At 40.2% G+C, this 26884-nt stretch overlaps 1 protein-coding gene across 1 annotated transcript in view; it reads left to right on the top strand.

Annotated features, from left to right (window-relative positions):
- Positions 1-26884, top strand: part of RFX4 (regulatory factor X4) — a 140336-nt gene that overhangs the window by 4450 nt on the left and 109002 nt on the right. Inside the window, exons 2-3 of the mRNA XM_058568507.1 lie at positions 2520-2606; positions 26788-26848. Coding sequence (XP_058424490.1) covers positions 2520-2606; positions 26788-26848 — 148 coding nt within the window. The remainder of the gene's footprint in view (positions 1-2519; positions 2607-26787; positions 26849-26884) is intronic.

Raw genomic sequence — 26884 nt, 5'->3', positions numbered from 1 at the left:
GTAACCTTGCTTTCGTCTCTCTCCAGTGTTGGGGTTGGGCAGTATGGAGGAGAGGCACAGCCACCAGGAAGGCTCTTACTTGCTTTGGACTCTCGTGGTCGAGCGTTACTCTCTTTGGCCCATCTGGTGTTTAGAGCCAGCTCCTGTCTGGAATGTTGCCATGAGTTCTTCAGCGAGTTCCCCACCAATCACTGGGGAGTCTCACCTGCAAAAATAGGCCCTTCCAAGAACTTCAGTTTTAACAGACCTGATCCCGGCACAGGCAAATGGGTGAGAGGGAGAGTGTTTCTCTTAGTTCCCTGTTGCTGCTGAAGGGGGGTGGGCGTATGTGTGTGTGTGTGCCAGCATGCATGTAAGAGTAGCTACGTGTGACGACCTAGCTAGGAAGACCAGGGGCTGGCCCAGAACAATAGAAATGGCTTTTGGAGGTATGATTTGGTGGAGGAAGGGACTGCAAATTTCAGTAGATGCCATCCAGAATCAGCCATGGCTGTTGCCAGGGAAAACGTGCCAGGACTTGAAGGGATTAGAAGATCTGAGTGGAGACATTCTGGAGAGTCCTAAAAAGAATTCTAGAGATGTGTATCCAGATGTGTTCTGGATACAATGTGATGATAAATACCCACCTTGTGCCATCACAGCTTTGAAAACATTACAAGCCATTTGTTTCTGCATTGTGCATTTGATAACGGTTAGAGGTAGCATTTTAATGTTTTGAATTTCTCTGCTGCTCAGTGTTTCCCCAGAAGTACCAGATTTCCATATCCTCTTAACAAGCTGGCTCCTGTTCCTCCCCTTGGATATTTTCCCCTACTTATTTGCAATTTTGGAAGCTGCTTTTAAAAGAGCAATGTGTCAGAACATAAAATATGAAACAAACCCAACATTTCTCCCTGCTGTTCACGTTTGCTTCCCCCTCTCTCTGCATAGCATGCTCATCAGCATGGCTTCTCCTTACAATATGTTACCTAACGTGCTAACTAACGATCTTTTCCTCGGCTCTTTGTAGTACAAGGAGTCGCTTTACATCTCTAAGCTTCAGTTGCTTTCTAGGAAAAACGGAGATTAAAATCATTACTTCCTAGAGTTGTTGTCAGAATTCACTGAGATAACATATGTAAAGGGCCTGGCATGTTAAAATGGGGTTTAATAAATGCTAGTTCCCATGTTATAAGGATGACTGCACCGTTCAGAAGCACATAGCCACAGATGTAGTCAGTTCTTCTATGACACCACAGATGCATTCCTAAAAATCACCACCATTCTGCAGAATTGCACAATAAAAACCACAGAATTCACTGGAAAATCAGCTAGGGGTACAACACTCTAAAACTTTGTCAGTGATACATAAAAAAAAGATAGGAACCTAATAAAAATGATAGCACAGTTTTGCACATGTTAAATGGTTAAGAGAGACACAAATACAATAAACATGGCCCTTCACCTTGGAAAAAACCTGAAGTTTGTTTTTGGAAGTGGACTTCGGAAGGGCTGCGGCTTGGGAGTTATTGTGAACAGGTAGAATGGGGTTATCTGGGCAGGTGTGGTTCATAACTCACGCGGTGAACTGAAGTAGCTGGTAGATGTTGGAGGTGTGAGCATGTGTGCATTTTGTGTATTCCTATGGGACTAGTTCAGCTACATGTGGTTTTCTGCATTCACTTAATGTTTTTTAAGGAAGAAATTGAACATAAGCAAACACAAAGTTTGCACTATACTCAAATTGTTCTCTAATATATCACTTGCATTGGAACACATTTGTATTTTCAAAACAAGCATTATAGTAGAACTGAGTATACTTAGCTGATGTTGAATGAATGAATGAATGAATGAATGAATAGTAGATGGTCTAGACTATGGAATAAGCATTATGCTAGATTGTGGAAAGTAGATTTGTAGTCTTTGGAACTGGATTACAAAAACCATAGTCGTTTGCATTTTTAAGGTCCTACGTAGCTATCATGGAGCTTTTGAAATCTCCTGCAGTGGATTTTGGTCTGCCCTTGGAAGAGACGGTTCAGGGGTCACTGGGGAGGTGGAAGTTTCCCGGCCCTCCTTCTCTGCTTCAACCAGAGCCCTCAGGGGTTTATCTGCTTTTCTTTTTGTTTTCATCTGAAGAAAATATTCTGCTGCTAATTTACATGTCTGCAAACCACCACCAGTGACACAGTTGACCAGATTTTGTTTTTCAAACTACTTCTCAGGAACATATCTTCTTTGCAAGGAAAGATAACCCTCAGCTGGTACTACTGGCCTATAAATACTCCAGTATTAGTAGCATTTGACCAAGACATACTCAAGTGGGGCTTTAATTACCATTTTGCTGAACTCCTCCCAGCTGAGTCTCATCCGCAACGGTGCGTGTGGGGCTTCATGTAAAATCCAACCTCAGATGGGGCAGATCTCAGATGAAAGTTGATGGGCATTGAAATCTGATGCATTTATGGTGTTCCTGTTTCTTCACAAACACCAACAGCAATTCTGCAATTTTGTGATTTTCTTTCCTCTTTTTTTTTTAGAGAGCTGGATTGAAAGATGTCTCAACGAAAGTGAAAACAAACGTTATTCCAGCCACACATCTCTGGGGAATGTCTCTAATGATGAAAGTAAGTGCTTGAAAATCATTCTTCCACAACGTCCTAGACACGGCCAGTGTCCTGTTGGGAGGAATAGTGCTTCTAGAATGCTAGGCTGGGGCAAGTCACCTGGAACAAGAGACTCTCGAGCCGTTTGTGAGATACCCCAGGCCCTCCCTGTAATATTCTGCAGTGGGGGGTGTAATCCATCATGAGGATGTGGAAACGGAGGTCACAGCTAAAACTTGCTGTTTACAGATTCATACTGTCTGAGTCCCCAAAGACCCCGTTACAGTGAGGCCCCAGTGGGGCAAATGTGGACCCTGGTTGGGACAGGCTGTTCTCTGTGTCACTGTAGACGTGGGTGCAAAGCAGCTGTGTCATGAGGTTGTTGTTTTAGAGTCACAAATGTCTTTGCTAGTGGAAAGTAAAAATTTCTCCTGGATTTTGGACTAGAGAATTGGAGTTAATGGAAAGATATAAACTGCTGTGCTTTTACCCCTTTTCCTGTGTCATGGCAGACTAGGGCTTCTGCATGTCTTGTATGAAGAGCAGACGACTACTTGAGATTTATTTGTATTTGCCCCTTAAGTACCACAAAAAGGTGGCAGCTTATTATAAACGTCATTTCAGCAGAGACAGAAGTGTCTTTCTCCCTTGGTTGATCAAGTGCATCTCCTTAGTTCAGTTTTCTCAAAGCATAGGCCAGGGACCACCCACTCCATAATCCCTGAGAGTGTTTGTTAGACGCACTGAACAGCTTCCTTCCAGAGTCCCTTCCAGCATTGTCCTTCTGTCATCACTATTTTGCTTCTTTTTATAAAATTGAGATAAATTGAACATAAAGTACACAAATCTTTTGCGAATACTTTGATGATTTTTTTTTTACGTATTGTATCCACCTGTGTAACCACCACCCAGAAAGAGCTAGAACATTTCTAGCACCCCAGGAGGCTCCTTCATGTCTCATCCCTGTCAATAACTATTGTCCTGACTTCTAGCACTATAGTTTGGTTTTGCCTGTTTTTGAAACTTCATATAAATGGAATCATAGACTCTGTGTTCTTTTATATGTAGCTTTTTCACACAACATAATGTCTGTGAGATTCATCCATGCTGTTGTATGTAGTGGTACTTCTTTCTTTTTCACTGCTGTATAGTATTCCACCATATGCATACACCACAGTTTACACATTCATTTAACAGTCAAGTGTTTTACTATTTCTTAAGCATCTCTGAACATTTTTTTTTAGTTTTATTGTGGTAAAATATACATAACGTAAAATTTACCATTTAAGTATACAGTTCAGTGGCATTAAGTATATTCACCTTGTTGCGCAATCATTACCACCATCCACCTCCAGAACTTTTTTCACCTTCCAAAACTGAAACTCTGACCCACTAAATAATAACTTCCCATTCTCCATTAGTGACTACTAATCTATTTTCTGCCTCTATGAATATGAACATGACTAAGTAGTGTAATCACACTGAATTTGGCCTTTTGTGACTGGCTTATTTCACTTAGCATAATATCTTCAAGGTTCATCATGTCATGTCGTATCATGTGTCAGAATTTCTTTCCTTTCAAAGCTGAATGAAATTCCATTGTATGTATATACCGCATTTTGTTTATCCATTCATTCATTGATGGACATATGGGTTGTTTCCACCTTTTGGCTATTGTGAATAATGCTGCTATGAACATGAGTGTACAAATATCTGCTCAAGTCCCTGCTTTCAATTCTTTTGGATATATACCCAGAAGTGGAATTGCTGGATCATATGGTAATTCTATGTTTAATATTTTGAGGAACTGCCATATTGTTTTCCATAGCAGCTGTACCATTTTACATTCTTACCAGCAATGCACAAGAGTTCCAACTTCTCCACACACACCTTTGCCAATACTTATTATTTTCTGTTTTTTTTTTATAATAACCATCCTGATAGGTATAAAGTAGTATCTCATTGTGGTTTTGATTTGTATTTCCCTAACGATTGTGATGTTGAGCATCTTTTCATGTGCTTATTGACCATTTGTATATCTTCTTTGGAGAAATGTCTATTCAAGTCTTTTGCCCATTTTTAAATCAGATTGTTCATTTTTTGTGCTTGAATTGTAGGCATTCTTTATATATTCTGCATATTAACCCCTTATCAGATATATGATTTGCAAATATTTTCTCCCTTTCTGTGGGTTGTTTTTTACTTTGTTGATTGTATCCTTTGATGCACAGAGGTTTTTAGTTTTAATGTAGTCCAATTTATTTATTTTTTCTTTTGTTGCCTGTGCTTTTGGTGTCATAGTCAAGAAATCATTGCCAAATCTGCTCTTTCCCTCTACATTTTCTTCCAAGAGTTTTATAATTTTAGCTCTTATCTTTGTATCTTTGATCTACTTTGTGTTAATTTTTGTATATGGTATAAGGTAAGGGTCCAAATTCATTTTTTTGTATGTGGATATCCAATTTTCCCAGCATCACTTGTTGAAAAGACTGTCCTTTCTCCATTAAATGGTCTTGACACCCTTGTTAAAAATCGTTTGATCGTATATGTGAGGGTTGATTTCTGGGCTCTCTATTCTATTCCATTGGTCTATATGTCTGTCTTTATCCCCGTACCACGCTGCTTTGATTACTGTATCTTTGTAACAAGTTTTGAAATCAGGAAATGTAAGACCTCTCATATTGTTCTTCTTTTTCAAGATTGTTTTGGTTATTCAGAGTCCCTTGAGATTCCATAGGAATTTTAAGATGGACTTTTCTACTTCTGTAAAAAAAAATGTTGTTGGGATTTTTTTAGGGATTGCATTGAATCTATAGATCTCTTTGAGTAGTATTGACATCTTAACAATATTAAGTCTTCCAATCCATGAACACAGGATGTCTTTCCATTGATTTAGGTCTTCTTTAATTCTTTCAACAATGTTTTGTAGTTTTCAGTGTACAAGTCTTTTGCTTCCTTGGTTAAATTTATTCCTAAGTGTTGTATTCTTTTTGATGCTATTGTAAGTATAGTCATGCACCGTATAACATTTCAGTCAATGATGGACTGCATATACAATGGTGGTCCCATAAAATTAGTACCATATAGCCTAGGTGTGTACAAACCATCTAGGTTGGTGTAAGTACACTCTGATGTTTGCATTAAGACAAAATTGCCTAACGACACATTTCTCAGAAGGTATCCCCATCATTAAGCGACACACGACTGTAGAATTATCTTCTTAATTCCCTTTTTGGATTGTTCATTGTTAGTGCAGATAAATGCAACTGATTTTAATGTGTTGGTTTTGTATCCTGCAACTTTGCTGAATTCATTTATTAGTTAATAGTTGTGTGTGTGTGTGTGCGTGTAATCTTCTTTCTAATTGCTCTGGCTAGGACTTTCAGTACTGTGTTGAATAGAAGTGGCAAAAGTGGGGATCCTTGTCTTGCTCCTGATCTTAGAGGAAAGGCTTTTAGTCTTTCACCATTAAGTATGATGTTTGCTGTGGGTTTTTCATACAAGCTTTATTGTGTTAAAGTAGTTTTTTTCTATTCCTATTTTGTTGAGTGTTTTTATCATGAAAAGGTGAATTTGAATTTTGTCAAATGCTTTTTCTGCATCAATTGAGATGATCATGTGGTTATTCTGTTAATGTGGTGTATTACATTAATTGATTTTCATATATTGAATCGTATTTGCATTCAAGGAATAAAATCCCACTTGGTCATGGTGTATAATCCTTTTAATACACTGTTGAATTCTGTTAACTAGTATTTTGTTAAGGATTTTTTTTTTTTTTTGCTAAGGAAGATTTGCCCTAAGCTAACATCTGCTGCCAGTCTTCCTCTTTTTGTATGTGAGCCACCACCACAGCATGGCTACTGACAGAGGAGTGGTGTACATCTGTGCCCAGGAACCGAACTGGGCCACCGAAGCGGAGCACGCTGAACTTAACCACTAGGCCACTGGGGCTGGCCCAAGTATTTTGTTGAGAATTTTTGCATCAATATCAATAAGGGATATTGATCTGTAGTTTTCTTTTCTTATAGTATCTTCATCTGGCTTTGGTATCAGGATAATGCTGACCTCATAGAATGTTTGGAAGTGTTCCCTCCTGTTCCACTTTTTGGAAGAGTTTGAGAAGTATGGGGCTGGCCCCGTGGCTTAGTGGTTAAGTGCTGGGGCTTTGGGGAGAGAAAGGGAAAAAAAAATAAAAGGGAGGAGGATTGACAATAGATGTTAACTCAGGGCCAGTCTTCCTCAGCAAAAAGAGGAGGATTGGCGTGGATGTTAGCTCAGGGCTGATCTTCCTCACAAAAAGAAAGAAACAAAAAAAAAGAAGTATTGGTGCTCTGAATATTCTTGTGGAGATCCTCTTTTGTAAATTACCTGTTCAGGTTTTTGCCTGTTGGTTTTTTTTTTTTTAATTGTGCTATTTGTCTTTTCCTTAATGATTTCTAACAGTTATTTTTATCTTCTGAATAGGAGATGTTTGTCAGATAAAAGTATTGCAAACATCTTCCCTTGGTTTGTGGTCTGACTTCATTTTCTCAGTGGTATCTTTTGATGAACAGAAGTTCTTAATTCTAATAAAGTACAGTTTATCCATATTTTTCTTTTATAGTAAGTGCTTTTTGTGTCATATTAAGAAATTTTTGCCTACCTCAAGATCATGAAGATTTTTCCATATTATTATTTAAAAGTTTTATTATTTTAACTTTTAATTTTATGTCAACAGTCCATCTGGAATTTTTGTATATGGTGTGAGGGAGGAGTCAATGTTCTTTTTTTATTTTTAATTTTTGAGTGAGACAGCACCATTTTTTAAAAAGAATATACTTTACTCACTGGTCATAAATTAGGAGATTATATACATGTGTGGATCTATGTCTTGACCTTTATTCTGAACCATTGATCTGCTTATCTATTTTTGGGCCAATACCTTAGTCTTTATTACTGCACCTTTATAATAAGTTGTGATATCTGGTGGCATAAGACCTCTTTTTCAAGATTGTTCTGGTTAAGTTCTTAATATTTTCATATAGATTTTAGCATTAGCTTGTCCATTTTCACATTCACAAAAAAATCTGCTAGGATTTTGATTAGGATCATACTGAATCTACAATAAATTGGGAAGAATTGACATCTTACCAACAATGAATTTCTAATCTATGTATGTGAGTTTAGACTGTATTAGATGGCCTTTAATTTTTCTCAGCAGTGTTTTGTAGATTTCAGTGTAGAGGTTTTGCACATCTTTCATTAGGTTTATTTCTAGGTAATTGACGTTTTCAGTGCTATTGCAGGTACTAATATTTTAAAACTGTTTCTCATTGTTAGTTGCTAGAATATGAAAATACAGTTGATTTTTTAGATAGTGATTTCATGTCTATCTACTTTGCTAAATTTGCTTATTAATTATGAGTTTGCTTTTTTAAAATTTTCCATGAACATAATCATGTCACCTGAGAATAATGATAATTTTCCATCTTCTTTTATACTCTTTATATTTTTATTTATTTTCTGTGTCTTAGCACTGGCTGGGACCTCCAGTGCAATGTTGAGTTGAAGTGTGATAATAGACATCCTTGCCTTGTTCCTGATCTAAGGGGGAAAAGAGTTTCACGTTTCACCATTAAGTATGATGTTTGTTGGGGATTTTTTGTTGATATTTATTATCAAATCCCTAGTTTGCTGAGAGATTTTTCTTGAATGGGTGTTGAACTTTATCAAATGCTTTTTCTGAATCTATTGAGATGAACATATGTTTTTGCCCTTTATTATGTTAATACTATGAATTACATCGATTAAATTTTGAATGTTAAACCAATCTTGCATTCCTGGAATAAATTGCACTTGGTCAGAAGTATTATCTTTTTTGTATGTGTGTGTGTGAGGAAGATCAGCCCTGAGCTAACATCCATGCCAATCCTCCTCTTTTTGCTGAGGAAGACTGGCCCTGGGCTAACATCTATTGCCAATCCTCCTCTTTTTTTTTCCCTTTTTCTCCCCCAAGCCCCAGTAGATAGTTGTATGTCATAGTCGCACATCCTTCTAGTTGCTGTATGGGGGACGCGGCCTTAGCATGGCTGGACAAGCAGTGCGTCCGTGTGGGTCCGGGATCCAAACCCAGGCCTCCAGTATCGGAGCGCGCGCACTTAGCCATTAAGCCACAGGGCTGGCCCCAGAAGTATTATCTTTTTATGTATTTCTAGGTTAGATTGTCCACCGTTTTGTTAAGAATTTGGCATCTATGTTTATGAGATTTATTGGCCCATGATTTTCCTTTCTTACAATATCCTTGTCAGGTTTTGGTGTCGAGATTATACAGGTGTCATAAAAAAAGGCGGGAAGTTTCTTTTTTTCTTTTCTTCTGAAGAGTTTGTGTCAGATTGGCATTTTATTTCTTAAGTATTAGGAAGAGTTCAACACTGAAATCCAGTGGGTTTGGAGTTTTCTTTGAGGGCAAATTTTTAAGGATGGATTTAATTTTTAAAATAGCAATAGGATTATTCATATTTTTCTCTTTCTTGTTTTGTTACTTTTAGCAAATTGTTATTTTTAAGGAATTAATTTCATCAAAATTTTCAAATTTATTTACATGACATTGTTTAAACTTTCCTTTTATTACTTTTTGTCATGTTTTTAGCATCTATAGTGATGTCCCCCTTTCATTTCTGATATTGGCAATTTATGTTTTCTCTGTTTTTCTTTATCAGTCTTGTCAGAGCTTATCAATGTTACTAGTCTTTTCAAAGATCCAACTTTTGGCTTTGTTGTTTCTCTCAATTTACATCTTTTTTCTATTTCATTTATTTCTGCTCTTATCTCTATTGTTTCCTTCCTTCTACTTTCTTTGAGTTTAATTTTTTATCTTATTCATGCTTCTGAGATACACACTTAGATCACTGATTTTCAACATTTTCTAAGATGGGCGTTTAAAGTTTTAAATTTTCCTCTATGCATTGCTTACCTGTATCCTATCATTTTTCTGATGTCATACTTTCATTATCATTCAGTTAAACCTATTTTCTAATCTTTATTGTGATTTCTTCTTTTACCCATGATTTATTTAAAAATCTACTGCTTAATTTCTAAACATTTGGGTATTTCCTCCTTGTCTTTCTGTTATTGATTTCTATTGTAATTCCACTGTGGTCAGAGAAGGTATTCTATATGATTTCAGTATCTGAAATTGTCAAGACTTGCTTTTTGTCCAGACATATGGTCTATTTTGGCAAATGCACACTTGTGAAGACTATGTATTCTACAGTTATTGAATGGAGCGCTCTAGTTATCAGTTAGATCAGGTTGGTTAGTCTTGTTATTCAAATGTTCCATATCCTTATGGATTGTGTTGTTGTTGTTTGTTCTTTCAGTTACTGAGAGAGGTGTATTAAATCTCCAGCTCTGATTAGGGTTATCTGTCCTTTCGGTTTTGTTAATTTCTGCTTTACATGTTTTGGAGAATTAGTTTCTTAGAAATTTAGGATTGTTATATCCTTTTGTTGAAATGATCCTTTTTATCCTTATTAAATGTTTCTCAATATATCTAGTAATACTTTGTGCCTTAAAGTCTATTTTGTCTGATATTAATGTAATTATACAACTTTCTTTTTATTTGGGTTGTGATGGTATATTTTTTTATTGATGTCTTAATAGTTTATAATATTGTGAAATTTTTGTTGTACATTATTGTTTGTCAGTCACCACATAAATGCCTCCATTCACCCCTTGTGCCCACCTCCCCACCCCCTTCCCCTGGTACCCACCATACAGTTATCTCTGTCCGTTTGTAGGTTCATGTTCCACATATGAGTGAAATAATGCGATGTTTGTCTTTCTGTCTGGCTTATTTCACTTAACATAATACCCTCCATATCCATCCATGTGGTTGCAAAAGGGACAGTTTTGTCTTTGGTGTATCTTTTTTATCTTTTTATTGTCAACCTTTCTAAATTCAATATTAAGGTTTTTTATATAGTTATTTTAAATCCAATCTGATAATCTTTAATTGGAATATTTAGAACACTTCAATTTGATGTAGTTACTTACATTGTTGGGCTTAAGTCAACAAACTCACTATTTAATTTTGATTTGTCTCATCTGTCTTCATTCTTCCCTTTTTTGCTTTTTTGGGAGGGATTAATGTAGTTCACATTTTTTTTGATGTTTTCCTCTGCTAGCTTTCCAATGATGTATTTTTTGAGAGGGGTTATCTTAGGGATTACAGCGTGCATCCTTCCTTTCCTGTCTGACTCACATTCCCCCTCCTCCCTCTTCAAGCCCCTGCACTAGTGTTCTCACAGTGTAACCTCCCTTAACTATTTCCCACCCTCTGGGCTATTGCTTTAGTGTATTTTACTTCTACATATGTTATAAGCCCTACAAGACATTATTATTATTGTTTTATAAACAGTCAACATTTATTTCTGTTTATTCCCATATTTACCCTTTCCAGGGCTCTTCATTCCTGTCAGTAAGTCCATGCTTCCATCTGGGATCATTTTTACTTCAACCCAAAGAAACTTCTTTAATATTTCTGGTAGTGCAGTGTAGATCATGAAACACATGTTTATTTCACTTATATTTCTGAAGGACATTTTTACTAGATATAGAATTCTAGGTTTATAAGTTTTTTTTCCCTTCAACACTTTAAAGCTGTCATTCCATGGTCTTCTGGCTTCCAAAATTTCTGTTGAAAAGGTAGTTATCAGACTTATTTTTACTCCTTTGAATGCAATGTGTGTTTTTGTCTCTCACCGCCTTTAGCGCTTTTTTCTTTGTTTTCAGCAGTTTGACTATGAGGTACACAGATATGATTTTCTTATGTTTATTCTTCTTGGGGTTCACTGGGCTTCTTGAATATGTGGGTGGTTGTTCATCAAATTTGTAAAATTCTTGACCATTGTCTCTTCAAATATTTTTTTTGCCCCATTCTCTCTCTTACCTCCTTTTGGGATTCCAGTTACATGACTATTAGACTTTTGACTGCACTACATATGTTTCTTATGCTCATCTCTGGTTTGTCCATTTTTCTGTCTTTGTACCTCATTTTGGTGTTTCCTATTGACCTGCCTTTCAGTTATCAATTCCCATTTTCTATCATGTCCAGTCTGCTATTAAGCCCATCCCAAGTGGTCTTAATTTCAGGTATTCTTTCTTCTATGGTAGATGTCCATTTGATTCTTTTTTCCAAATCTCAGTTGATATTCTCAGTTTTTTCATCTATTTTGTTCATCATTTCTTCTATTTTGACCATCTTTTCCTCTGTCTCCTTACCCATATTAACCATAGTTATTTTAAAGTCCCTGTCTGATAACTCTAATGATCTAAGTCATCTCTGGATCTATTTCTGTTACAGTCATGCACCACATAACGATGTTTCAGTCAACAATGGACTGCATGTACGACAGTGGTCCCATAAGATTGGTACCATATAGTCCAGGTATGTGGTAGGCTAGACCATCTAGGTTTGTGTAAGCACACTCTATGATGTTTGCACAACAACAAAATCACCTAATGATGCATTTCTCAGAACATATCCCCCTTGTTAAGCAGTGCATGACTGTATCTGTTTTTTTTTTTTTCTTGGATTTCAGGTTTTTGGTCCTGTTTTTCAGTACTATGCCTTATAGTTTTTGATTTGATGCTGGACAGTATGGATGAAAAGTTGGAGAGACTTTGGGTGAATGATGTTACACTCTTGCCTCCAAAGAATGTTGAATTTCGTTCTAGCAGGCAGATAGAGCACCTGTGGGTCTCCTTGATCCTGTCAAGCCATGGTTAGGTCTGATCTCTTTCAGTTTTGTCCATACTTTCCTGGTCTTTACTCCTAGATCACAGTTTTTCTGGGTCCACAACTGAAAGCCCTGGGTGTTTACCAAGTTCCTTCTACCTTGATCCAGCTTGAACTCCAACTTTTAACTCCCCAACTAATCAGTGATCAGCTCTTGAGCCTCTAAGCTGATGTTTTCTCCTCAGTTTTTTTGTTTCTCACTCTCTGCCTGTGCAGCTTAGGAGTGGGCTAAACACCTGAGGGGAATTTTAATATGAGTATGTTTTTCTCTTTCTCTGTGGTTCTCTTCTTTTTTTTTTTTTTAATTTTTTGTTTATTGCAGTAACATTGGTTTATGACATTGTAAAAATTTCAGGTGTACATCATTGTACTTCTATTTCTGCATAGATTACATCATGTTCACCACCAAAATACTAATTACAACCCATCACCACACACATGTACCGAATTATCCCTTTCACCCTCCTCCCTCCCCCCTTCCCTTCTGGTAACCACCAATCCAATCTCTGTCCCTATGTGTTTGTTTATTGTTGTTATTATCTACTACTTAATGAAGGAAATCATACAGTATTTGACCTTCTCCCTCTGACTTATTTCACTTTGCATTATACCCTCAATGTCCATCCATGTTGTCACAAATGGCTGGATTTCATCGTTTCTTATGGCTGAGTAGTATTCCATTGTGTATATATACCACAACTTCTTTATCCATTCATCCTTTGATGGGCACTTAGGTTGCTTCCAAGTCTTGGCTATTGTGAATAACGCTGCAATGAGCACAGGGGTGCATGTACCTTTACAAATTGGTGTTTTCAAGTTCTTTGGATAAATACCCAACAGTGGAATAGCTGGATCATATGGTAGTTCTATCCTTGATTTTTTGAGGAATCTCCATACTGTTTTCCATAGTGGCTGCACCAGTTTGCACTCCCACCAGCAGTGTATGAGAGTTCCCTCCTCTTGTGGTTCTCTTCTTTCTGGAATGTTGCTCCTTAGATCTTAGCCTCCCTGTCACCTCCAAACTCTGACTTCAGTCTCACCAGCCCCATAGACTACACTCTGCTTGAGTTCTGTTTCCTAGTGCAGCAATTTAAAAGTATCCTCAGGGAAGACACCGGGGTGAATGTGAAGCTCATGTCCTATGCTTCCTTTCTCTCAAGGCTTGTGGCTCCTCCAGTCCTGTCTACACTGATTGCTCTCCAATGGCTTCACATCGTTGTTCTAGCTTTTACAATTGTGTTTCGTAGATGAGTTAATCCAGTGCAAGCTATCTCATCATGGAGAGAACTGGAAGTCTGATTATAATCAATTTTAGACAGGGAAATTTAGACCTAGATTGGTGAAGTGACTTTCTAAAATTGCAACAGCAAGTCAATGCCAGTGCTAGATCTAGAAAGTGGGCCACCTGCCTCTCATCTGGATAAAAGAATAAAGAAGTGTGTTCTTTCAGTCCTTGTGTTGTCTTTATTTCCAAAACACAAAAATTACATTGAAAAATATATCTCCTGGCTATAAGAGTCATGTGTGTATATATTTGGAAAATGTAGGAAAAAATATGAGGAAGAAAAGTAATTGCCTCTAATTCCCCTATCCAGAGGTAACCACTTTTGATGTTTTTTGTGTGTTTCCTTCTAGTCTTTCTTTCTAAGCATATATTGTTAAACAAAATTTATAGTTAATATGTGTATTGGCTATCATCTATTAAGTAATGAGAAGTGCTTTAGTTCTCTTAGCTCATTCAATTCTCACAGTAGTCCTTGGAGGTAGCTTATCATTATGAGCTTCATTTTACACATGTGAAAACTGAGGCTCAAAGGGGTAAGTAACTTGCTCAAAGTTACATAGCTGGGCAGTGGTAGAGCTAGGATTTGAACCCAGGTCTGTATGTCTGCCTTTGAACATTAGTCATTTTAGTCTTTCAGTATTCTGTCTCTCAGAAGATAGTGCTTCAAAGACTTGCCTTTGAGGATTTCATAACTTGTCCACAGGAATACCAAGAGTAGAGCTCAGAATGCTCATCGCCCCCTCTCAGTGGCTGATGGGTATGTCAAAACTTGTCTGTGCTTTGTCATTTCTTCTACTAAACGGCAAGTCCCAGGAAGGCAGGAGTGTTGTGTGGTTCACGGTTGTAACCCCAGGGCCTGGCACATAGTGAGGGGCTCAAGAGATGGTTGAAGTTTTAAAAATTGAGAGGAAAAAACCCCTCAGATTTAGTATTTTAATAATGTTTTGGATTGTAAGAGAAGAAACCTGACAGTGGTTTAAACAATGTAGATATTTGTTATTTAACTAAAAGATGGGAGGTAGGAGGTTCCACAGTTTATTCAACAGCTCAACATGATCCAGGACCCGGGCTCTGTATGTCTTTCTGCTAAGTCCTCCTAAGTTGTTGGCTTTTTGTCCTCATGTTAGTACCTCATGGTCACAAGATAGCTGCTTCACGTCCAGGTACCAGGTCCACATTCAAGACAGATAGATGGAGCAAGGGAAGGTTCCAGTTAGCTTTCCTCTTATGTGTCTTCCTTTTATCAGAGAACAATAAGTTCTTTCCCAGAAGCCCTCAGTGGACTTTTGTTACTTTGTTTGTTCCAGAACTGTATCATCTGTAGCTAAAAGGGAGGATAGAGAGAGAATATTTGTCAAAAGAATAGAAAAGAACAGAATTACAGTGGTTGGACCACCCTCACACCGAATCCAAACTGCCTCCTGTTTTTATGCAGCCCATGATCTAAGATGTTTTTGTTTTTTGTTTTGTTTTTAATTTTAAAGAGTAAGGAAAAAAAAAAAAGAAGAATATGTGACAGAGACCATATGCGACCCACAAATCCTAAAATATTTACTCTCTGGCTCTGTATCCCTTTGCCCACCCCTGGCTTTGACAATTCAGGATTTACCTCTGGGACTGTCACATTACTGCCTTAACTAAAACTGAGGTCTGATTAGCAAGCAGGAAAAAAAGAAAGATTAGGTATTGAGTGGCCAGATAAAGGGCCTGCCATACAGTTTATCTTTGAACAAGGCCAAGCAGGTAAAAGTGCCTTCCCAGGGTGAGCTGAGAGAGGTAAAAGTTCCGCCTGCTGAAAAATCTTTCTTCCACTGGCCCGAGCGAGAGCTGGGCATTAGCACCAGGAGGTGCTGGTTAAATGAAACAGAATGGGAGAATAATGAGTTTGTTAGCCTAGAATCAAAGACTATGAGATTTATAGATCATCTTGGCTCACTCGCCTATTTTACAGATGAGGAAACTGAGACACAGAAAACGAAATTCATTTGCCCAGAATCATACTCGTAGGTAGTACTAGAATCAGAACTATGACTGAGGACTTCTGATTTCTGTCTGGTGCTCTTCCTGAAATGTCCCTTTTAGCAGCCCAGAAAAGATGGATTTAATTGATTTACCAGAGCTCCAGTGAGCATGAGGAAGTGGGACATGGGACATTTTGATGGAATGCAGTTGGGAAGTAAACCCTGGACTGGTGAGGTCAGGCTCTAAATGGCTGATGTGTGGGGGCCTGAACAAGAGTGGATAGGTTATATACCATCATTCGAGTCTCATAAATTATTTCCAAGCTGAACAAATTGCATTTTCTCCCTGGCAGATGTCAGTAGATTCTTATATTTCTGATGGCATACTCGCCACCAAATCGGAAGACTATGACTGTGAAGCATTTTTAGGTCTGTGACTGGTTACAGCATCTTATCCACAGAGGAAAGCTTAGCAGTGTGGCTTGAACAGAATTGTACAGGTAACATAGAAGTTCCTGCAGAAGTTGGGCCCAGAAGATTCCCTGAGCACTTACTACATACAAGACTCTGTGGAAAGTCCAAAGTTATACAAGGAAGGAAAGAGCAGGGAGCCAAAATTAAAATATATTCAGCAGCAGGCAGGATGCTAGGCATAATCACAGCCACTATGTCCTTTAATCCTCTGGGAGGGGTATATTTTTTATCCCCATTTACAGATGAGGAAACTGAGATTCAGAGGTTATGTGACTTATTCAGGGTCACAGCAAGTAAGTGGCAGAGTTAAGACTTGAAGTTAGAGCTGTCTGATTTTACAGCTGGCTCTCTTTCTACTCCATGAACTGTCTCTTCTGTGGATCCCTGCTCTTGAGGAATTTTCAATCCCGAAGGGAAGCTAGGGCACACTCTTGAATACTAATAATAGAAGGCTGTATGTGATAAATTTCATTTGAATGATGCAAGGTGTCCTACCTTGCCACACCAAGTATGCTCCTGGACTTCAGCACGACCTCACTGGAAGCTTATTAGAAATGCAGAATCTCAGGCCAGCTCCAGACCCACTGAAACATGCTCTGCATTTTGACAAGACCCCCAGGTGATTAGAATGCACGCTAACGTTTGGGAGAGGTCACAAGGTTGGAAGGTGATTGGGGAAGGTATCTTGGAGGCGGTGGAATTTGCACTGGGTCTTGAAAGGTCCGTGTGGTTCCTTTAAGCGGTGATGGTCAAGGGCTGGGAGGCAGAAAGCCACAAGGCAGGTGCTGAGCTTGGAGAGTTTTCCAGATTGGCTTGACCAAAGAGGTTGAAGAATCATGGGAAACAGGGTTCGGAAGGGGAGTTTGGGCCTTATTGTCGAGGGACTTGAATTCCAAACAAGTGATTTGGAATTTGAGGGGGCTGGGTGGAAGAGTGACAAATCAAAGTGGCGTTTTCAGAAGGTGAATGTGGAGGCTCTATGCAGGTGGCTTAGAGCCAGGAGGACACTGCAGGGCCTTCCACCTAGTCCAGGTTTGAGGTGATGAGGCTATAGTCCAGGGTGGTGGTAGCAGGGTGGAGAGAATTGGAGAGACTAGGGTGATAGGATGGGTTCACACAGCAGGAACTCAGTGGGATCCCTTGGGATTCCTGTTTCCCTCCTTGGGAAACAGAACAAGTTAAATGTAGCCCAGATGTGCCCCAGTCCTCTAGCCTTCAGGTCACCATTTCCTTAATATCCAAATCAAATGACTCCAGCCCCTATCCTATATCCTAGGCGGGAGTCTAGAGTCTTCCCTTTATCTCTAGGAGTTATCAGACTCTGTGTGTGTGTGTGTGTGTGTGTGTGTGTGTGTGTGTGTGTGTGTGTGTGGTGAATGTGCGAAGGGGATTCTGTTTCTCCTGAGAGTCCATACTGAGTCCTGTTCCCTCCGCTCTTTGACGCTTCCTGACAACTGCCACTCTCCTGTCCTGCCTGCCTCACTAGGAACGTAGCCTTCTTCCTTTACCCTCCCCAACCCTTCACCAACTCATCGTGGCTGTGACTGACTGTCTGCTGGTGATGGAGGATATTTATAGACAGTGAAGGGAAGAGTTGGAATTCAATGGCACAGAGCTGGGGTCACAGTGGCTCACAACTTAATGTGACCCATCATTATCATTAAAATTTCACCGCATTTCAGGGCTATATAAGCGAAAGTTACGTATCTCTCTCCCCACCCGGCTCACTCACCATGTCAGTTTATTATCCATTTGGGGTCTTGTAACTTCATAAGAAGGGGTTCCAGAGAAGAGGAAATGGAGATAAACTGTTTCATATTCCCATTGCATTGTGGACAAAAGGCCCTGGCAATAGCAGAAAGGCATTTAGCCGGCTCCAAGAGCGAGGGCAGTGACTTACAGTGGAAAGTCCAGCAGGAGAGGCCCACAGAGGGTCCTCCCATGATGGCTTTTAACAACTGGATTGCCCTCAGGGGGCATCTGCTGCAGTTTTAGTCCTGGCTGCGAACCGAGGTGTAAGACTGCTGGCGGGCTGACCAGGCCGAGTGCTTAGGTTATGATTTAAGACAACCCCCCAGACCCCTCCTCTCCCTCAACCTCCGCATCCACACTGCCATCACCAGCTGCCCTTTCTGCCCCCTGAGTGTCTGTCCTCTCCTGTTGTGGAAAACTAGGTAGTCCCTCCTCTGGGCTTGGAGCACACCAGGGCCCCTCTGCACCTGTACCCAGGCCCTCCATGGGCGCCAAGTCCCTAAGGGGCAGGGAGCTTGTCTGATTGACTGTGTCTCACCAGCGCTTAACACGGTAAGGCCTGGTACACAGTAGGGGCTCAATAAGAGTTTATTAAGTAAATGGATATTAGGAAAGCAAAATACTGTAAAGCAATGTCAGATTATGAGCATTTGTCATTTGCCTTCAGTTTTTGGCACTCTAGGACCCCTTAGTCATTTGGGTCTTTCAGATGCTCCTTCCCCGATAGGGTCTTTTAATTTGTTCATATTTAGTGTTTTTGAATAGATAATATGCTCATATGGTTCAAAAATCAAAATGCTTTAAAAGGGATTCATCGAGAAGTCTTGGTTCCACCTCATCTTCCCACCTCAGCTCCCTAGTGGTAAGCATTTTTGTTTGTTAATTGTGTATTCTTCCAGTATTTTATTTCTTTATGCAAATAAAAATTCAAATATATGTTTCTTTTTGCCACTTTCTTACACACAAAAAAGTAGCACCCTGTACGCATTTTGCTGTGACTTGCTTTTTCCACTTAATAATAAACCCTGGAGTGTTCTATATCAGTAAGAACAGAGAGAGTATCCTCACTCTTTTCTTTTTAATTTTTTTAACAGTTGTGTAGTATTCTATTGTGAGCATATATCATAATTTAATTAACCAGGTGAACACTGGGCTGTTTGCAAACTTTGGCTGTTACAGACAAGTAAAAGACAAGAATAGCCTTGTGTATGGCCATTTCCTATGCGTCCAGGCATACCTGTGGGATCTGTTCCCAGACATGGATCTGCTGGGTAAAGGACATGTGGGATTTCAGTAGATTCTGCCAAATGACCTTCCATACGGGAAGGCACCATTTTGCACTCTCCCTGCAAGGCAGGAGGGCACCTGTTTCCCACAACCTCACAGCCAGAGTTGTGTGGTCGTGGTTTGGATTTTTGCCAATCTAAGTGAGAAATGGTATTTTAGCATCATTTTCATTTCCACTGATTGAGAGTAATCATCTTTTTTCATCTCAGGAGCATTCGTATTTATTCCATCAACTGTGTGTCCTGTGCTTTGCCTATTTTTTCTCTTGGTTCTCGGTCTTTTTCCTCCTGGTTTTGTTGGAGCTCTTTCTGTGGTGGGGAGATGAGACTGTGCTGTTATTGCAATTTTTCCAAGAGGCTTATTATCTTTGTATTTACGGTGTGGGGTTTTTTTCCCCACACAGAAGCTCTGGATTTTTTATGTAGTAAAATTTATCAATATTTCCTTTTATGGCTCTGGGTTTTGTATTGAAGTTAGAAAGGCCCTTTCCTGCTCCAAGGTTGTGAAGGAATTCCCCCAGAGGAGGTGAAAGGAAGCAGGTGTGAGGCCCCCTCACAGCAATGCTGCCAATATCGCAGTTCTGTTTGGGACTTAGCCGTGTTCCCACGGGGAGAAGGGTTTGCTGCCAGGGGCAGATGCTCACTGCCAGAGGCCTGGGTCCAGGCACCCTCATCATCAGCTGGTGCCCTTTGCAGAGGCTGGGAAGGAGGTAGATAAGGGGAAATGAAATGTTTGGCAGCCCCGTGTTCCCAACGGGTGAGGTCTGGCCAGGTGCAGCCAGGTTAGTATAATGAAAGGAAATAGAATTAGAACTTTGAAGTGAAACTTGAGACTCACATAAATTTGAACCTTTCCTGGGATTTGAAAAGAAGTAATTAATTTAGAAACTTTCTCCCTCAGTATTACACTCTGCCACACTGGCTCCAGGTAGGAAATATTCTAGAATAGTTTCCCAAATGTTGTGAATCAATCAGCATAGAGGCAGAAAAGAAACAATTAGGCAGATGATATGTTCCCTAAAATTTTCAGTTCAGCGTTACAGGTTTGAAGAGAGAGTGAGGCTTATAAATGTTTGGGTTCCGGGAGGTTTGGATGTCAACTAGCCTGAGTCCCTCTTCTGGCTCCACTGCTAACTGTCTGACCTCAGACAAATCACTTCACTTCTCTGAGCCTCAGTTTCTTCCTCTGCCAAAGGGGATAATACTAATAATTAGACCCAACATTGATTAAGCACTAAGTATACATCAAGCACTGTATTTGATATTTCACATGCGTTAAATTGTTCACTGTCTCAGGCAGCTGTGAAAATTAAATGCAATAACATGAAGAGCCTTGCACAGTGCCTGACACATTATAAGTCCCCAGTAAATGTTCCCTGGTTGTAATGTTGTTTCATATGCTTACTGAAATCAGATGGGTGGGCTCAGCATTTGACTATGGTATTATCTTAGACACTCATTCATTCCACAGATGTTTCTTGAGCCCCTACCATGTGTGGGTGCTGGAGACACAATGGTGAGCATGGTCTGTGCCCTACAGAGCTTACAAATTAGCAAGGCAGTCGCACTGGTCAGCCAGCAGGGACCATACTCTGTGATGAGGACTTTGCTAGGGACCAGCCAGGGTGCTGTGGGAGCACAGCGGGGGAGCAAATAACCCCGTCCCGGATGCTGGGCTTGCCTGTGGTCGGGGCGGGGATCCAGGTGCATGGCCGCTCTGGAGGACTGACAACTATTACAGCAATAGTGAACACTTAGATAGCTTGTACCTTGTGCCAGGAGTGGTTCAGTTAATCCTCACAATATGTGCTTGGTATTGTTATTAGCCCTGTTTTACAGATAAAGAAACGAAGGCACCAAACGGTTGGTCAAGGTCACACTGCTAGCAAGTAGCGGAGCCAGGATTTGAGCCTGGAAATTTGGCCCCGAGTTTATACTGGGAGATAGACCCAGCGAGGGGAGCAGAGCTGCTCACCGCTGGGAATTGGACTGAGATTCCCTGGGGTGTCAGGAGCCATCACTGCAAAGTGGGAGCAGAACAGAGCAGCAAGGAGAAGACCAGGCACCGGACAGCATCTTGTCGGGAGGTTTTTTAAGCAGACGCTGCTCTCTGCTTTGGTAGGACCAGCAGGGTGGGCATTGAGCCGAGGCGTGTCTGTGAAGGGCTCTGGGAATCTTGCTGGCCTGAAATTCCTCCCTAGGGATGCACCTTGTTTGGTTTGAGGCATTTCTGCCTGTTAAAATGAAAAGACATTTGGCAGGACCAATTCCTAAAGCCTTTATCAACTCTGGCTGTTTCCATCTAGCTAAAAAATGTGCTCTCCTGTCCTCATCGGCTAGAGGGCTCCTGCTCCTCCTTCAGATCCCAAGGCCAGGCTCACACCCCACATTTGGTGCTGCCGTAGCATCGTAGACCTGCCCTTCGCAGCTCTTGCCCAGGACTTACATTTTATTTGCTAATAATTTGACTCTGAGCTCAGGCGAGCTGAGACCATGTCTTTTTTTTCTCAGCTTAGCCCCTGGCATAGGGTTGGAACGTCATAGACACTCAATAAATATTTGATGAACGAGTCAGTGAACAACCAGCACTTCAGGTGAATTAGAATCGAGAGCCATCAAACAGGAGGATCAGGCCCGGATGTAACATACAGCCCGTTTGGGGGAAAGGGACTGGGCATTCAGACCCTGGGCACGAAGTCACTAGTGGTCTAGAAAGAGGCCTGCAGAGGTAAAAGGAGCCTGTTTGATGAGTGAGCCGGAGGCTCCCTGTTGGTTCCCGGGTGGACCAGTTCTTGTCCGAATACTATTAGTAGCCACCATGTGCCGAGCACCGAGGGAGGGCCAGTCTCCACTCTCCAGCTGCATGCCCTTATGCAAGTTACTCAGCCTCGTCAAAGCTCCATTTCCTTATTTATAAAATAGGGATATAAAACTTCTTCGTAGCACTATTGGGAAGAATAAAATGAGCTAGCATATGAAAAGTGATGCACAGTGCCTGCAAGTACTTGGCCAGTGAATGCTATCATTATCGTTATGGTGGTCTTTTAAAAATTTATCTAGTTTTTAACATACATTATTATATTTAATCCTCAAACTATCCTTGTGATATAAGTCATGATTCTTTTAGGGAAGGGCCCTCAGGCTTGGCTGAGTCAAGTGACTGCTCAGACTCCCACACAGAGTTAGGGGCAAAGCTGGAATACAAACCCACGTCTGCTTGCTCTCAGAGTCAGGTCTCTTTCCGTTCGTTGGCGTCAGAAATGGGCCACAACAAAGTTTAGTTGGGAACAAAATCAGACAGAATAGAGACAGGTATCGCCTGAGTGGGAGACACTGTGATGGATTCCCAGAACAAGGAACTTTTCTGGCTCCAGCCAAATGGGCCACTTGCCTTGCCCCCTGGGCCCCAGGTCCGCCTCCTCCGCGCCATTCCTCGTGGAGCACGCTCTCCCTCAGTGTCCTCCCCGCAGGGTCTGACCTGTCCTTGTAAAGGTGAATGAGACAGGTTGTAAGTCAGGATGTGCTGTGGGACCCTCACTTGTTTTAAGTCAGGTGTGTGTGTGCCTGGGTGTGAAAGACAACATTGAAAACAGACTAGAGGAAAAGAGGATAAAAAGTTAACAATAGTTCTCTCTGTTGAGAGGGGCCTGGATTTCCAGAGATTTCTATTTTCTCTATATTTTCCAAATTAAAAAAAATGAGCGTGTATTATTTTGCAATAACAGAAAACAGTTATTTAAAAGACCCTGCCTGTCTCTTCAAGGCCCAGCTCCAATGCCAGCTCCTGATTGGAGCTGTGATGTCCCCTGGTGTGTGTTTGCCTGGCAGGGTCCCTGTCGACGCAGTTGTCTTTGCTCCCGTAAATCTTCCCGAGCACAGAGGCGCCTCCCTTGCCTGCTTCAAAGGTCGATCCCAGCTGGACAGGATTGCCCCACGGCCTCCTGGCCAGCCGGAGCAGCCCAGGGTAGCCTTGATCACACAGCTCCTGAAGCTGATGTTTTGAGCTTCTCTGCTCTGTTAAGTTCGTTTCACTTAATCCTTCCAACCACGCTTTGAGGTAGGCATTATTAGGACCCTCAGTTTAGGGACGAGAAACTGTCTTGAAGTTGAACAGGATTAGTAGATTGTCAAACAGCATCCTTCTAGCTCCCTCACTTCACTCCACTCCCAACAAGCACCTGTGCTGTACTCCTTGCTTCTGGGAAGGTGGCATGATCCTTTGGGTCCCTGTATCTGTGTCTGTCCCTTGCCTTCTCCGCCCTACCCCCTGACTTAGTCCCACCTTCCCTGCCATCTGGTGCCCATCTCTGGCCCATTCCAGGTCTCAACTCAACTTATCACCTCTTCCAGGAAGCCTTCTCTGACGGGCCCTGCTTTTTTATGCAGCCTGGGTTAGCAGACCCTTCTTTGCCTAACGTATCACAGAATTTATCACTTCTTACTGAACTTGGCCTCTCTCTCCACTGTTTGTCTTTCTCTTTCCCCAACCAGACTCAAGGGCAAGAGCTTGATTTCTTTATCCCCAGTGTCTAGCTGGCATAAATTAGGTAGTCAATGAATATTTGTTGAATTAGTTAATACAATCCTTTCAATAGCCCTATAAAATGACCATTTTGCAAATGCAGAAAGTGAAGCTTAAAGGTTGAGTGGTTCGCTCAGTCATGGCCACTAAGTTTTGGAATTGATTCTAGAACATAGATCTTTTGATATCTAGTCCAGCTTGGCTGAAATGCTAAAATTTAAAGAAGCAGGAAAAAAAAACCCCAAACCCTGCCAGTTCTAGGGAGAATGGTAATGTTAGTCGTGTTCCAGCATAAGCTAGGCAGAGGTATATTTCAGTCATTTATGTACTTTTCCTTGTTTAAAAAAAAAATCTGATCCTGTTTCTAATATAGCCTTTTATTCATTTTAATTATTTGCTTAGTATAATTTCTAGGAGTTGGGTTATAGGGCCAAGTGACTGGACATCTTAGATGGCTTTCAAAATTATTGCCAAGGTGCTTACCAAAAACATTATACCAGTTAACACTACCTTCAGATAAGTATGAGACTGTCAATTTTACCATTTACACACCAGCATTGAGGATTATCATTTTTTAAAATTTTCGTTACTCTCAGCGATATAAAGTCATGCCTCATTATTATTTTCTTTTTATTTCTTTGTGACCAAGTGAGGCTGAGTATTGTTCTTTGAGTCTGTTTACCTACATTCTTGTGAGACTCACGGGTTCATACTCCTTATTGTGCAGACTCAACTATTTAATTAAGTGCTAAGGAGAAGGCACCGGTGGGCAGGAATGAAAAGATGACTAAGATACCATCCCCACCTTCTTAAGGAGGAGCTTCTTACGTAGGATACTCAAGTCGGAGAGATGGATATGGATAGAAATAACAATCCAGGTGGCTAAACTGTTCAACTGAGAGACAAGAAATGGGGTGTCAAAGAACAGAGTTAGGGTCAGTGATTCCTGACTTGGAGAGTATCAGGGAAGGCTTCAAAGAGGTGGTGTTATTTATTCTAGGCTGGAAAGGATGAGAAACATTTAGAAAGAACTCCAGGTTGACTAAGCAGCATGGACAGGTGTTGAGCCCAGATGTAGTGGGACATTTTCTCCCTGAGAACCTTTAGTGTTAGAACATCCATCAGTTGGGATGGTTTTGGTGGCAGAGAAGAGAAGATCCAATGAAAAGAGGTTTTATTAACTGAGAAAATCGTATTCTTTCACAAAACAAAGCAGCAGCTATTTTTAGGGTTTGTTAATCAGAGGCACAACGTGGCATTCAGAACCCCTAGTCCTTCCCCATTTCCTCTCTGCTTTCCTCAGCACTGACTTTGTCCTCAGGCTGCTCTCTCCCCAGTCAAAAGTTTGCTGCCTCACTCCAGTTACCGTGTCCTCTCAGCCGTGTTCAAAAGCAGGACAGGCCAGGGTCTCTCCCCCGTTTATTTTTTTTTCCTTCTTTCCTTCTTCCTTCCCTCCCTCTCTCTCTCCCTTCCTCCCTCCTTTCTCTTTTTTTACATAAAACAATAGACATTTGTTTTTTCACAGTTTCAGAGGCCAGAAATTTGAAGTCAAGGCCCCCATTCCTTTTTATTAGGGAAAAATATCTTTCCCAGAAGCATCCAGAGGGCTTCTCCTGAAATCTGATAGGCCAGTACCGCGTCACCTGCCCCACCTAATCCATCAGTGGCTGGATGACGTAAAATTACCATGAGAGAGTTAAATTAATCAACATTTGCCTCCTTAGGATTTCAGAGGGGATCACCCTCCCTGAACACACAGTCCCCTCTAAACTGGCATTCTGTTAGGAAGAAGATGAGTATGTGTAATTGTCGGATAAGCAACAATATCTTCACAGTTTCTATGAGCAGACATTTTAACCAGAATTATACTGATATTGATAGATTTTCATCAAGAAAACATTTTCTGAACTCCACTTCGTTAAGCTAATTTATTTTAAAATATTTTTTGATACAGCATATTTCATTTTTATCCACTTTCATTTTTGTTTTACGTAAATTATTTTAATAGGTACAGATTCTTTTCCATATAAATTTTACACCACAGATTTATTTCATTGACCCTTTTACATGTTCTTATTAAATTTTGTTGATTATATTTGTAGGATTGTACATTATTAGTTTTCTTTTGACACTATTATTTATACCAGTCTTCTTGGGTCAAATTTTGTGGATCAAGAAATTTTATGTTGACTATTTCTAGTAATAATCTTCATTAGGAATGGGATGAGACTAAGTATATGTATTTCTCAGTTAATCCATGATAAAATTGTGAGCAGTTCTCCTTAGGTATGCAAAGATTGATCTGTTGTTCAGATTGCTATATTGCAGAGGTCAGCAAACTGGAACCCCACAGGCCAAATCTAACCTGATGCCTGTTTTCATAGGGCTGTAAGCTAAAAATGGTTTTACAGATGAATGTTTGCAATCTATTTGATAATAGGGAATGTGAACTTTGAATTCCAATTAAGAAAAATGTTACCCAATCCCCCAAAATAATTTCATTCTTCTCATTGATAGACTTGTATTACAAAAATTGTACTCAGTTACTATTATTATATTTTGAATTTTGTCAATAAAAACTTTGTGGAAATTTCTTTTCTCTTTTGTTATATAAATACTACATAATATTCTTGATTTTGCCTGTTGGCCCCAAACCCTAAAATATTTACTATCTGACCCTGTATGGAAAAAGTTTGCCGACCCTTGTGCTACTGTATTGCTACCCTGATTCTTCTAAAGTTACACTCTTCATACCCTACACTGTCTGTCCCATTGGGGTTACAAGGAGCAAATGGTGAGTGAGGTCACCATGTTCTTAGGGTCAAAATCATCAAGTCAAATATCCAGCATCAGTTGGGTGAATGCAGTTATATTGTTGAGTGATGAAGATGGAGAGCTCTCACATTGTAACCATATTATGTCAAATAAAAATACAAATCAATGGAAGAGTTTTCTGTAAAAGCCAGTTTCCCCGTTTTTCTTATTAAAGTATGATAAGTCTAATGTGTTGGAAAAGCCAAAATATCATTGCTGTCGAAGCATCAATATTTGAGGGAAACATAGTCTTTTGAAACTTGGGAAAGCTGAGAGGCCTTTTACTTTTTCCTGCTGAAGTAAGCTCCTTTTTCTTTCTTTTAACAGATGAGGAAAAAGAAAATAATCGAGCATCCAAGCCCCACTCCACTCCTGCTACCCTGCAATGGTAAGTTCCATTTTTAGCAAGTTCTCTCTTGACGGG

Source organism: Diceros bicornis, chromosome 25, assembly GCF_020826845.1.
Source record: "Diceros bicornis minor isolate mBicDic1 chromosome 25, mDicBic1.mat.cur, whole genome shotgun sequence".
Lineage (NCBI taxonomy): Eukaryota > Metazoa > Chordata > Mammalia > Perissodactyla > Rhinocerotidae > Diceros > Diceros bicornis.
Note: the sequence above shows the minus strand (reverse complement) of the source record. Positions and strands in the feature narration are given on the sequence as shown.